The sequence below is a fragment of the Bombina bombina genome, chromosome 4 (assembly GCF_027579735.1).
Source record: "Bombina bombina isolate aBomBom1 chromosome 4, aBomBom1.pri, whole genome shotgun sequence".
Taxonomy (NCBI): Eukaryota; Metazoa; Chordata; class Amphibia; order Anura; family Bombinatoridae; genus Bombina; species Bombina bombina.
This window is the reverse complement of record NC_069502.1, coordinates 332,887,649-332,903,065: the sequence shown is the minus strand read 5'-3', so window position 1 is coordinate 332,903,065 and position 15,417 is coordinate 332,887,649. Positions and strand designations below refer to the sequence as shown.

The window sequence follows — 15,417 nt, the reverse complement described above, 5'->3', positions numbered from 1 at the left end:
CGTTGGACACCACTATCAATATACAATGTGGAGACAAGCTATCCCTGGTATCTATGACAAAGATCTTTTCTACCCTGTGTGGCCCTTACCTCATATGATTGAGGTAGAAGAGTGTAAGTAGATGCCCATAAGGGACCAGGATTATTGAGCCTCCTATTTTTCCAAAAATTATGAACTTTTATTACCACTTGTGTGTTTTTATCAATAATTAGGAGCTATTTATGCTCTCCCTCTCTCTGGGAATTTCGGTTTTCACAATATACCTTGATGTTTGTTTGTATATTTATAAAATTTTTTTTAGCATTTATCAATTCCTTATCTTGAAATTGTTGCTTCAGTATTTGTGATTCTATATTAACTGTTTCTGTTTTTATAGCAGTGCATTATTATTTTTATGTGATAACCTTTTACACATTTTTTTATTCATTTATACATTCTTAGTTTATGCGCCAATCCACAATTACTCTTTCTTCTGTGTGTATATATATATATATATATATATATATATATATATACACACATATATATATATATACACACAAAATATCTATCTATCTATATATATATATCTATATATATATATATATATATATATATATATATCTATATATATATATATATATATATATATATATATATATATATATATATATATATATATATACACACACACACATATCTCACCCATAGACGAATGCCAAGGTGCACTGCTATAAATGTATCCAAACCATCCAGAAATGCAGGCACTCACTGGTCTTGTTTTGTATAAAAAATTCCTTTATTGGTACAATTAAAAATCAGACAATGTTTCGGCACATATCTTGTGCCTTTGTCAAATGTCAAAGAAACAAGTACATCAAAGCACCTGAAACTAAGTTATTATTATTAATTATTTTTTTTTGGGGGGGGGGGGGATATTTCCCCCCCTAAACTTAGTTAACCCTTATATTGTTTGTACTAATTACTCTTTTTGGAAGTGTCCCTAAATGTATAATATTTCTGACATCAAAAGTTTATCCTTTATTATACATATTTTTACAACTATAACCGCTACCCTCACATAAATTGCAAAGAAAAAAAGTCAATCAGTAAATGTGCATGAATAAAAACCTAAAAAAAAAAGGTAAATGTATTTGAAAATTGACTCATTTAATACATGTAATAATAAAGGTAAAGTTACAGTTTGCAATAAGGATTATATTGTAATATATAGCTATTTTTCTATCTGTCTCAAGAGCAAAACAGGTTACCATTACCAAAAGCACCAATGGAAGATGGTTACAGACACTGACGCAGACAGTGTCACTATGTGTAACGATCTGTCAATCTGGTTTCATATGGTAATGAAGCACTGATGGTGCTCTGTTACCATATGAAGGCAGATGCTGGAAGCCCACAAACACCAAGACTCGGTTGTCACTTGACAACTGAGACTGCTAGGACTTCCAGAATTATGGACATTGATCTACGTTATGTGTACAATGGGCTATGTACAGCATGACGTAGATCTATGTCCATTTGGGCAAAGGTGTTAAGAAGAGCAAGGCGCAGGGAAAGGAGTTTAGCAAAGGCAAAGATTAGTCACACTGACTGAGTAATGTGATACAGTGACGTGAGAGTACAGACTCACAACAGTAGTAACATGATCTACTATAAAAAAATAAAAAATATCATACCTCTTCTGGAATTTCATTACCAGGAGTTGCTGCAATACCAGTCATAAAGTCACTGGTGATAAAGGTGCGGATGACCACAGACCTTTGACACGATGGTTGCTTTTGTAAAGGATCACGGTCAAAATGAAGTGGTGTCAATATGACTGGCATTTGACTGATCTTACCAGCGTAACCTACCAAAAGAATACATTTTATAAAATACGAGTATAAAACACAAAGTAAGAAACAATATGGCAAATCATGGTACAAAAAAAGAAAGCTTCATTAAATAATCAAGATAAGCCATGGTTGGGAACAGGTTAGATAACCCCAATAACTAACTAAGCTATGCTGTACATCAGACATTGAGAAAACCTCTTACAGGTTCCTGGCGTTACAAAGCTATGTTAAAACTATGATTTATTTACTTTTCTTGCTTTTGTACTTAAAGGGACAGTACAATGTAAAACTCTTAATATAACAGCAATATTTAAATATGTTAAACACATCTAATGCAACCATTTCCTGACCAACATTCTTAAAGTCATCTTCATTCTGCAAAGGGTCTTTTCTTGGCTAAAGAGGGCCTGTCCTCTTACGTTTGCCCATGAAGTTGAAGGTAGAATACGATGCAAATGTGCTAAAAGCCATTTGTTGATTACATATAATTGAATGTGTTTAGATAAGCTTAAACATGATATACCCAACCCTGCATATAATGTATTATTGTGTAAGAGTTATAAACAGAAAGTCTGTACAAAGCAAATTCACTTTACTCTGCTGCTGGATATGCAATGCAAAGCTGCGTTTCTGCAAGCATTCACTAATCTCTGGAGTCTGTAATTGGATGTACAATTCATGTTCACCATCTGGCTTTAAATCCTAATCAAGGATTTAGTTATGAAATAAAATTGCAAATCCACTAACAGCAACATTCACATACATTAAAAGCTATTAAATATTGTTTGGTACATTATCCTGCAAAATAAAATAAATAGTAGCAAATATATTTATTTTAAATGCTACTATTTATAATTTATCTTAAAAATGATTTAAAATCTATATTAAAATTATATGATTTACAGATTTAAAAAACAAATGTAAAAAATATTCAATTTTATAAATAGGAGTACTGTCAAAACTTTGCAGACAAATTATCTATAAAAAAAAAATGCATGAATAATATAAATATCTGCAAACAAACATGATGGTGATAGTCCACGAGAAATTCTTACTTGTGGGAATTAATCTCCAGGCCACCAGGAGGCGGCAAAGACATCCCACAAGCTTTAAGTATCCCTCCTACTTCCCTCTCTCTCTGGTAGTAGTACATATAGCCAAGCAAAGGAGTAAAAAGTAAGAAAAGTGGTAGGGTAAAGGGGTGCAAACAAGAACTGCTGACAACCATAAAAAAAAAAAAAATTATAGGCGGGTTCGTGGACTACCACCACCAAGAAAGAAAATAAATTTATCAGGTAAGAATAAATTATGTTTTCTTTCTAAGGTGGTGATAATCCACGAGAAATCCTAACTGGTGGGAAACGAATACCCAAGCAGTGAAGTCCACAAAGGAACATGGGAGGGAAAAAAAAAGTAAAGGCAGGCACCTATTTACCAGGAACCACCAGCTGAAAAACCTTTCTTCCAAAATCTACACACACCGAGGTAAACCCATCCTCAAGTGGAAAGTATGCAAACAGTACCAAGCTACAATCATGTAACTGAGCTCAATCTATACCTTAAAGTGAAGGTTAAGCTACCTGTATCACAAACTCGAATTCAATTCTATTTGCCAAATAAATATGAGTCTCATTCATAATCTTCTTTACATTGAACATTTTGTAAGTTATCGACATATAAAATCGCAATTTTAATGTAATACAAATCAACCCTTTTTTTTTTTTTTTACTATTTGATCACGTTCTCAAAAGAACCAATTGAAAATCTGACCGTTAGGCGGCCGTCGATCTACGTCACCCTCCTCATATTTTAAATGCACATGCGCTGCTGTCTTTTCCTCCGTTTAGGACTCCAGGCGCGCTCCCATTTCGCTATGTTGCGAGCAAACTGGGTTTACCGCATGCGCATTGATGATTTAGATTGAATAGTATTGCATGCACAGGAGTTGTTCATATCGGCGTTTCGCGCAATAGTTTGGATCGTCGTGCACGCGCTTGGGAGATGTGTATAGAGCAGGAGGGACCGCTCTATACGTATTATCAGAGATAACATGGAAGTAGAGGTGGGGAGGAGTTTGGACGGAAACAGTAGGAAGATTAATATATGTTATAAATATTGAAATTTATAAATTAGATAAAAATAAACTTAGCGATCATCTTAATGTGCTATTAATGAATGCATTTAGCTATTCAAAGCATGAAAACTGTACCTTCACTTTAATATTGAGAACCAAAGAAATAGACACAGAACGAGTTCAAAGAACTAAGGTACGAAATGGCAACGACTGTTCCACCTCCAAGAATCCCACGAAGCATGGACTCTGCAGATTAAAACCCTGCTTCTACTACCAGAACTGCCATAATCTCTCCATGGATGATTTTGAGATAGGACGCAAGGAAAGAAGCACAACCCTCCAGAATAATGATAACTTTAGACAGAAAACTAAAGATTGCAAACTGCATTGAGAAGAACAAGCACCACCAGATAGTGGAGAAAACGGAAGAGAGTTGAAAGTTTACGAACGCTCCTAGCTGAAGAAAACAGCTAACAAACAAATCTGCTGAGGCAGAGACTGCGGATGTTAAGAATCCAAAGAAAGATGCTATAAGCCTCTTAAAACCAGATTCAAAATCCATGGAGGAGAGATTGGGTTGATAACATATCTGATACCATTCAGAGTCTGATAAACACCTGGAATTGGAAGACAAACAAACTACCTGTATAACAAAAAAGAAAATGCAGAAACATAATTTATGTAAGAACTTACCTGATAAATTCATTTCTTTCATATTAGCAAGAGTCCATGAGCTAGTGACGTATGGGATATACATTCCTACCAGGAGGGGCAAAGTTTCCCAAACCTCAAAATGCCTATAAATACACCCCTCACCACACCCACAAATCAGTTTAACGAATAGCCAAGAAGTGGGGTGATAAGAAAAAAGTGCGAAAGCATAAAAACTAAGGAATTGGAATAATTGTGCTTTATACAAAAAATCATAACCACCACAAAAAAGGGTGGGCCTCATGGACTCTTGCTAATATGAAAGAAATGAATTTATCAGGTAAGTTCTTACATAAATTATGTTTTCTTTCATGTAATTAGCAAGAGTCCATGAGCTATTGACGTATGGGATAATAAATACCCAAGATGTGGAACTTCCACGCAAGAGTCACTAGAGAGGGAGGGATAAAATAAAGACAGCCAATTCCGCTGAAAAATAATCCACACTCCAAAATAAAGTTTTAATCTTATAATGAAAAAAACTGAAATTATAAGCAGAAGAATCAAACTGAAACAGCTGCCTGAAGTACTTTTCTACCAAAAACTGCTTCAGAAGAAGAAAACACATCAAAATGGTAGAATTTAGTAAAAGTATGCAAAGAAGACCAAGTTGCTGCTTTGCAAATCTGATCAACCGAAGCTTCATTCCTAAACGCCCAGGAAGTAGAAACTGACCTAGTAGAATGAGCTGTAATCCTTTGAGGCGGAGTTTTACCCGACTCGACATAAGCATGATGAATCAAAGACTTTAACCAAGACGCCAAAGAAATGGCAGAGGCCTTCTGACCTTTCCTGGAACCAGAAAAGATAACAAATAGACTAGAAGTCTTTCGGAAATCTTTAGCAGCTTCAACATAATATTTCAAAGCTCTAACTACATCCAAAGAATGTAACGATCTTTCCTTAGAATTCTTAGGATTAGGACACAATGAAAGAACCACAATTTCTCTAATAATGTTGTTAGAATTCACAACTTTAGGTAAAAATTTAAATGAAGTCCGCAACACCGCCTTATCCTGATGAAAAATCAGAAAAGGAGATTCACAAGAAAGAGCAGATAACTCAGAAACTCTTCTAGCAGAAGAGATGGCCAAAAGGAACAACACTTTATATCCAAAGAATGCATAGGTTCAAACGGAGGAGCTTGTAAAGCCCCCAGAACCAAATTCAAACTCCAAGGAGGAGAGATTGACTTAATGACAGGTTTTATACGAACCAAAGCCTGTACAAAACAATGAATATCAGGAAGATTAGCAATCTTTCTGTGAAACAGCACAGAAAGAGCAGAAATTTGTCCTTTCAAGGAACTTAAAGAAAAACCTTTATCCAGACCATCCTGAAGAAACTGTAAAATTCTAGGAATTCTAAAAGAATGCCAGGAAAATTGATTATAAAAACACCAAGAAATGTAAGTCTTCCAGACTCGATAATATATCTTCCTAGACACAGATTTACGAGCCTGTAACATAGTATTAATTACGGAGTCAGAGAAACCTCTATGACTGAGAATCAAGCGTTCAATCTCCATACCTTCAAATTTAATGATTTGAGATCCTGATGGAAAAAACATAATTTATGCTTACCTGATAAATTTATTTCTCTTGTAGTGTATTCAGTCCACGGATCATCCATTACTTATGGGATATATTCCCTTACCAACAGGAAGTTGCAAGAGGATCACCCAAGCAGAGCTGCCACATAGCTCCTCCCCTCACATGTCATCCAGTCATTCGACCGAAACAAGACAAGAAAGGAGAAACCATAGGGTGCAGTGGTGACTGGAGTTTTAATGAAAATTTAGATCTGCCTTAAAAAGACAGGGCGGGCCGTGGACTGAATACACTACAAGAGAAATAAATTGATCAGGTAAGCATAAATTATGTTTTCTCTTGTTAAGTGTATTCAGTCCACGGATCATCCATTACTTATGGGATACCAATACCAAAGCCAAAGTACACGGATGATGGGAGGGACAAGGCAGGAACTTAAACGGAAGGAACCACTGCCTGTAGAACCTTTCTCCCAAAAACAGCCTCCGAAGAAGCAAAAGTGTCAAATTTGTAAAATTTTGAAAAAGTGTGAAGCGAAGACCAAGTTGCAGCCTTGCAAATCTGTTCAACAGAGGCCTCATTCTTAAAGGCCCAGGTGGAAGCCACAGCTCTAGTGGAATGAGCTGTAATTCTTTCAGGAGGCTGCTGTCCAGCAGTCTCATAGGCTAAACGTATTATGCTACGAAGCCAAAAGGAGAGAGAGGTTGCCGAAGCTTTTTGACCTCTCCTCTGACCAGAGTACACGACAAACAGAGAAGAAGTTTGACGAAAATCTTTAGTTGCCTGTAAATAGAACTTCAGGGCACGGACTACGTCCAGATTATGCAAAAGTCGTTGCTTCTTTGAAGAAGGATTAGGACATAATGATGGAACAACAATCTCCTGATTGATATTCCTGTTAGAAACTACCTTAGGTAAAAACCCAGGTTTAGTACGCAGAACTACCTTGTCTGAATGGAAAATCAGATAAGGAGAATCACAATGTAAGGCCGATAACACAGAGACTCTTCGAGCCGAGGAAATAGCCATCAAAAACAGAACTTTCCAAGATAAAATCTTAATATCAATGGAATGAAGGGGTTCAAATGGAACCCCTTGAAGAACTTTAAGAACCAAGTTTAAGCTCCACGGAGGAGCAACAGTCTTAAACACAGGCTTAATCCTAGCCAAAAGCCTGACAAAAAGCCTGGATGTCTGGAACTTCTGCCACACGTTTGTGTAAGAGAATAGACAGAGCAGAAATCTGTCCCTTTAACGAACTAGCAGATAAGCCCTTTTCTAAACCCTCTTGTAGAAAGGACAATATCCTAGGAATCCTAACCTTACTCCATGAGTAACCTTACTCCATGAGTAACCCTTGGATTCGCACCAATATAAATATTTACGCCATATCTTATGGTAAATTTTTCTGGTAACAGGCTTCCGTGCCTGTATTAAGGTATCAATAACTGACTCCGAGAAGCCACGCTTTGATAGGATCAAGCGTTCAATCTCCATGCAGTCAGCCTCAGAGAAATTAGATTTAGATGTTTGAGGCAGGACCTTCTAATACAAGGTCCTTTCAGAGGTAGAGACCATGGTGGACAGGACGACATGTCCACTAGGTCTGCATACCAGGTCCTGCGTGGCCACGCAGGCGCTATCAGAATCACCAATGCTCACTCCTGTTTGATCTTGGCAATCAGTCGAGGTAGCATCGGAAATGGTGGAAACACATAAGCCATGTTGAAGACCCAAGGGGCTGTCAGAGCATCTATCAGCGCCGCTCCCGGGTCCCTGGACCTGGATCCGTAACAAGGAAGCTTGGCGTTCTGGCGAGACGCCATGAGATCCAGATCTGGTTTGCCCAACGATGAATCAGTTGAGCGAAGACCTCCGGATGAAGTTCCCACTCCCCCGGAAGAAAAGTCTGGCGACTTAGAAAATCTGCCTCCCAGTTCTCCACGCCTGGGATGTAGATTGCTGACAGGTGGCAAGAGTGAGACTCTGCCCAGCGAATTATCTTTGAGACTTCTAACATCGCTAGGGAACTCCTGGTTCCCCCTTGATGGTTGATGTAAGCCACACTCGTGATGTTGTCCGACTGAAATCTGATGAACCTCAGTGTTGCTAACTGAGGCCAAACTAGAAGAGCATTGAATATTGCTCTTAACTCCAGAATATTTATTGGGAGGAGTTTCTCCTCCTGAGTCCACGATCCCTGAGCCTTCAGGGAGTTCCTTCAGGGAGTTCCAGACTGCGCCCCAGCCTAGAAGGCTGGCATCTGTTGTTACAATCGTCCAATCTGGCCTGCGAAAGGTCATACCCTCGGACAGATGGACCCGAGATAGCCACCAGAGAAGAGAATCTCTGGTCTCTTGATCCAGATTTAGTAGAGGGGACAAATCTGAGTAATCCCCATTCCACTGACCTAGCATGCACAATTGCAGCGGTATGAGATGCAGGCGCGCAAATGGCACTATGTCCATTGCCGCTACCATTAAGCCGATTACTTCCATGCACTGAGCTACTGACGGGCGTGGAATGGAATGAAGGACACGGCAAGCATTTAAAAGTTTTGATAACCTGGCCTCCGTCAGGAAAATTTTCATTTCTACAGAATCTATCAGAGTCCCTAGGAAGGAGACTCTTGTGAGTGGTGATAGAGAACTCTTTTCCACGTTCACCTTCCACCAATGCGACCGCAGAAATGCCAGAACTATCTCTGTATGAGACTTGGCAATTTGAAAACTTGACGCTTGTATCAGAATGTCGTCTAGGTACGGAGCCACCGATATGCCTCGCGGTCTTAGTACCGCTAGGAGTGAGCCCAGAACCTTTGTAAAAATTCTCGGGGCCGTAGCTAACCCGAAGGGAAGAGCTACAAACTGGTAATGCCTGTTTAGAAAGGCAAATCTTAGGTACCGATAATGATCTTTGTGAATCGGTATATGAAGGTAGGCATCCTTTAAGTCCACTGTGGTCATGTATTGACCCTCTTGGATCATGGGTAGGATGGTTCGAATAGTTTCCATTTTGAATGATGGAACTCTTAGGAATTTAAGATTTTTAGGTCCAAGATTGGTCTGAAGGTTCCCTCTTTCTTGGGAACCACAAACAGATTTGAGTAAAACCCTTGCCCTTGTTCCGTCCTCGGAACTGGGTGGATCACCCCCATTACTAAGAGGTCTTGTACACAGCGTAGAAATGCCTCTTTCTTTATTTGGTTTGCTGATAACCTTGAAAGATGAAATCTCCCTTGTGGAGGAGAAGCTTTGAAGTCCAGAAGATATCCCTGAGATATGATCTCCAACGCCCAGGGATCCTGGACATCTCTTGCCCAAGCCTGGGCGAAGAGAGATAGTATGCCCCCCACTAGATCCGTTTCCGGATAGGGGGCCCTCTCTTCATGCTGTCTTAGGGGCAGAAGTAGGCTTTCTGGCCTGCTTGCCCTTGTTCCAGGTCTGGTTAGCTTTCCAGCCCTGTCTGTAACGAGCAACAGGTCCTTCCTGTTTTGGAGCGGAGGAAGTTGATGCTGCTCCTGCCTTGAAGTTACGAAAGGCACGAAAATTAGACTGTTTGGCCTTTGATTTGGCCCTGTCCTGAGGAAGAGTATGACCCTTACCTCCAGTAATATCAGCAATAATTTCTTTCAAGCCGGGCCCGAATAAGGTCTGCCCTTTGAAAGGAATATTAAGCAATTTAGATTTAGAAGTCACGTCAGCTGACCAGGATTTACGCCATAGCGCTCTGCGCGCCTGGATGGCGAATCCGGAGTTCTTAGCCGTTAGTTTGGTTAAATGTACAACGGCATCAGAAACAAATGCATTAGCTAGCTTAAGTGCTTTAAGCTTGGCCATAATCTCATCCAATGGAGCTGTGCGAATGGCCTCTTCCAGAGACTCAAACCAGAATGCCGCAGCAGCAGTGACAGGCCCAATGCATGCAAGGGGCTGTAAGATAAAACCTTGTTGAACAAACATTTTCATAAGGTAACCTAATTTTTTATCCATTGGATCCGAAAAAGCACAACTATACTCCAACGGGATAGTGGTACGTTTAGCTAAAGTAGAAACTGCTCCCTCCACCTTAGGGACCGTCTGCCATAAGTCTCGTGTGGTGGCGTCTCTTGGAAAAAAAATTCTAAATATCGGAGGAGGGGAAAAGGGCACACCAGGTCTATCTCACTCCTTGCTAATAATTTCTGTAAGCCTTTTAGGTATAGGAAAAACGTCAGTACACACCGGTACCGCAAAGTATCTATCCAACCTACATATTTTCTCTGGAATTGCAACCGTGTTACAATCATTCAGAGCCGCTAATACCTCCCCTAGCAATACACGGAGGTTCTCAAGCTTAAATTTAAAATTAGAAATCTCTGAATCCGGTCTCCCTGGATCAGATCCGTCACCCACAGAATGAAGCTCTCCGTCCTCATGTTCTGCAAATTGTGACGCAGTATCAGACATGGCTCTCACATCATCAGCGCGTGTTGTCCTTAACCCAGAGCTATCGTGCTTGCCTCTTAATTCAGGCAATTTAGATAATACCTCTGTCATAACAGCAGCCATGTACTGCAAAGTGATTTGTATGGGCCTCTCTGATGTACTTGGCACCACAATATCACGCACCTCCTGAGCGGGAGGCGAAGGTACTGACACGTGAGGAGAGTTAGTCGGCATAACTTCCCCCTCGTTGTCTGGTGATAATTTCTTTGCAGATATAAATTGACTTTTATTCAAAGTGACATCAATACATTTAGTACACATATTTCTGTGGGGCTCCACATTGGCCTTCAAACATAGTGAACAAACAGATTCATCTGTGTCAGACATGTTTAAACAGACTAGCAATGAGACTAGCAAGCTTGGAAAATCTTTTCAAATAAGTTTACAAGCAATATAAAAAACGCTACTGCGCCTTTAAGAAGCACAAAAAAACGTCACAGTTGAAATAACAATGAACCAAATCAGTTATAGCAACCAAATTTTCACAGTAAATGTATTAAGTTAGCAAAGCATTGCAACCACTAGCAAATGGATGATTAACCCCTTAATACCCAAAAACGGATAATCAATTTAACAATTAACGTTTTTATCACAGTCAAAACACACTGTCACAGGTCTGCTGTGACTGATTACCTCCCTCAAAATGAATTTTGAAGACCCCTGAGCTCTCTAGAGACGTCCTGGATCAAGGAGGAAGAAGCAGGAAGACTGTAACTGAATTTTTACTGCGCAAAAAAGCGCTAAAATAGGCCCCTCCCACTCCTATTACAACAGTGGGAAACCTCAGTTAACCATTTCTATGTAGAAATAAACGACAGCCATGTGGAAAATCATGCCCCAAAAAATTTATCACCAAAGTACCTCACAAAAAAACTAACAACATGCCAGTAAACGTTTTAAACATGCACTTTAAAAGTTAGGTAGTGTTATTAATAAGCCTGCTACCAGTCGCTTCTACTGCAGTTAAGGCTCATACATTACTTCAGTATTAACAGTATTTTCTTAGTCAAATTACATTCCTAAGAAAATTACTTATTGTACATACATTCATCAGCCTGATACCAGTCGCTACTGCATTTAAGGCTGTACTTACATTACATCGGTATCAGCAGTATTTTCTTAGTCAATTCCATTCCTTAGAAAAATAATTTACTGCACATACCTTGTTTGCAGGATTCCCCACACGCCATTCCCTTTCTGAAAGTTACCCCACTCCTCAGAATGTGCGAGAACAGCCAGTGGATCTTAGTTACTTCTGCTAAGATCATAGAAAAAACGCAGGCAGATTCTTCTTCCAAATACTGCCTGAGCACAAACAGCACACTCCGGTGCCATTTTAAAATAACAAACTTTTGATTGAAGAAATAAACAAAGTATAAAAAACACCACAGACCTCTCACAACGACCTATCTATTGAGTTGCAAGAGAATGACTGGGTATGACATGTGAGGGGAGGAGCTATGTGGCAGCTCTGCTTGGGTGATCCTCTTGCAACTTCCTGTTGGTAAGGGAATATATCCCATAAGTAATGGATGATCCGTGGACTGAATACACTTAACAAGAGAAAAGGACCTTGAGATAGAAGGTCTGGTCTTAACGGAAGAGTCCAAGGTTGGCAAGTAGCCATCCGAACAAGATCTGCATACCAAAACCTGTGAGGCCATGCTGAAGCCACCAGCAGAACAAACGAACGCTCTTTTAGAATCTTGGAGATCACTCTTGGAAGAAGAACTAGAGGCGGAAAGATATAGGCAGGATGATACTTCCAAGGAAGTGACAATGCATCCACTGCCTCCGCCTGAGGATCCCTGGATCTGGACAGATACCTGGGAAGTTTCTTGTTTAGATGAGAGGCCATCAGATCTATTTCTGGAAGTCCCCAAACTTGAACAATCTGAAGAAATACCTCTGGGTGAAGAGACCATTTGCCCGGATGTAACATCTGGCGACTGAGATAATCCGCTTCCCAATTGTCTATACCTGGGATGTGAACCGCAGAGATTAGACAGGAGCTGGATTCCGCCCATACAAGTATCCGAGATACTTCTTTCATAGCCAGAGGACTGTGAGTCCCCCCTTGATGATTGACATATGCCACGGTTGTGACATTGTCCGTCTCAAAACAAATGAACGATTCTCTCTTCAGAAGAGGCCACGACTGAAGAGCTCGGAAAATCGCACGGAGTTCCAAAATATTGATTGGTAATCTCGCCTCCTGAGATTCCCAAACCCCCTGCGCTGTCAGAGACCCCCATACAGCTCCCCAACCTGTCAGACTTGCATCTGTTGAGATCACAGTCCAGGTTGGAAGAACAAAAGAAGCCCCTTGAACTAAACGATGGTGATCTGTCCACCACGTCAGAGTGTCGTACAATTGGATTTAAAGATATTAACTGTGATATCTTTGTATAATCCCTGCACCACTGGTTCAGCATACAAAGCTGAAGAGGTCGCATGTGAAAACGAGCAAAGGGGATCGCGTCCGATGCAGCAGTCTTAAGACCTAGAATTTCCATGCATAAGGCTACCGAAGGGAATGATTGAGACTGAAGGTTTTGACAAGCTGAAACCAATTTCAAACGTCTCTTGTCCGTCAGAGACAAAGTCATGGACACTGAATCTATTTGGAAACCTAAAAAGGTTACCCTTGTCTGAGGAATCAATGAACTCTTTGGTAAATTGATCCTCCAACCATGTTCTTGAAGAAACGACACAAGTCGATTCGTATAAAATTCTGCTAAATGTGAAGACTGAGCAAGTACCAAGATATCGTCCAAATAAGGAAATACCACAATACCCTGTTCTCTGATTACAGATAGAAGGGCACCGAGAACCTTTGAAAAAATCCTTGGAGCTGTCGCTAGGCCGAACGGCAGAGCCACAACCGGGTAATGCTTGTCTAGAAAAGAGAATCTCAGAAACTGAAAGTGATCTGGATGAATCGGAATATGCAGATATGCATCTTGTAAATCTATTGTGGACATATAATGCCCTTGCTGAACAAAAAGGCAGAATAGTCCTTATAGTTACCATTTTGAATGTTGGTATCCTTACATAACGATTCAATATTTTTAAATCCAGAACTGGTCTGAAGGAATTCTCCTTCTTTGGTACAATGAATAGATTTGAGTAAAACCCCAGACCCTGTTCCAGAACTGGAACTGGCACAATTACTCCAGCCAACTCTAGATCTGAAACACATTTCAGAAATGCTTGAGCCTTCACTGGATTTATTGGAATGCGAGAAAGAAAAAATCTTCTTGCAGGAGGCCTTACCTTGAAACCTATTCTGTACCCTTGTGAAACAATGTTCTGAATCCAAAGACTGTGAATCGAATTGATCCAAATTTCTTTGAAAAATCGTAATCTGCCCCCTACCAGCTGTGCTGGAATGAGGGCCGCACCTTCATGTGCTTGGGAGCTGGCTTTGGCTTTCTGAAAGGCTTGGATTTATTCCAGACTGGAGATGGTTTCCAAACAGAAACCGTTCCTTTAGGGGAAGGATCAGGCTTCTGTTCCTTATTCTGATGAAAGGAACGAAAATGATTAGCAGCCCTATATTTACCTTTAGATTTTTTATCCTGAGGTAAAAAGGTTCCTTTCCCCCCAGTAACAGTTGAAATAATAGAATCCAACTGGGAACCAAACAATTTATTACCTTGGAAAGAAAGGGAAAGCAAAGTTGACTTAGAAGACATATCTGCATTCCAAGTTTTAAGCCATAAAGCTCTTCTAGCTAAAATAGCTAAAGACATATACCTGACATCAACTCTAATGATATCAAAGATGGCATCACAAATAAAGTTATTAGCATGTTGAAGAAGTTTAACAATGCTATGAGAATTATGATCTGACACTTGTTGTGCCAAAGCCTCCAATCAAAAAGTGGAAGCTGACGCAACATCAGCCAAAGAAATAGCAGGCCTAAGAAGATTACCTGAACATAAATAAGCTTTCCTTAGAAAGGATTCAATTTTCCTATCTAAAGGATCCTTAAAGGAAGTACTATCTGCCGTAGGAATAGTAGTACGTTTAGCGAGAGTAGAGATAGCCCCATCAACTTTAGGGATTTTGTCCCAAAACTCTAATCTGTCAGATGGCACAGGATACAATTTCTTAAACCTTTTAGAAGGAGTAAATGAATTACTCAGATTATTCCATTCCCTAGAAATTACTTCAGAAATAGCATCAGGGACAGGAAAAACTTATGGAATAAATATAGGAGGTTTAAAAACCGAATTTAAACGCTTAGTAGATTTAGTATCAAGAGGACTAGATTCCTCCATCTCTAATGCGATTAAAACTTCTTTAAGTAAAGAACGAATAAATTCCATTTTAAATAAATATGAAGATTTATCAGTGTCAATATCTGAGACAGAATCCTCTGAACCAGAAAAATCATCATCAGAAACAGACAAATCAGAATGATGATGTTCATTTAAAAATTCATCTGAAAAATGTGAAGTTTTAAAAGACCTTTTACGTTTACTGGAAGGAGGAATAATAGACATAGCCTTCCTAATAGATTTAGAAACAAAATCTCTTATATTAACAGGAATATCCCAAGTATTAGATGTTGATGGAACAGCAACAGGTAATGGAATATTACTAATGGAAATACTATCTGCATTAGCAAGCTTATCATGACATTCATCACAAACTACAGCCGGAGGAACAGTTACCACAAGTTTACAGCAAATACACTTAACTTTGGTAGAACCAGCATCAGGCAGCGTTTTTCCAGAAGTAGCTTCTGATCC

General features: G+C 39.5%; 1 protein-coding gene across 1 annotated transcript in view; it reads right to left on the bottom strand.

The window, feature by feature from the left end:
- GMPS (guanine monophosphate synthase) overlaps window positions 1-15,417 on the bottom strand; it is a 175,838-nt gene that overhangs the window by 15,618 nt on the left and 144,803 nt on the right. Inside the window, exon 15 of the mRNA XM_053710074.1 lies at window positions 1,677-1,849. Coding sequence (XP_053566049.1) covers window positions 1,677-1,849 — 173 coding nt within the window. The remainder of the gene's footprint in view (window positions 1-1,676; window positions 1,850-15,417) is intronic.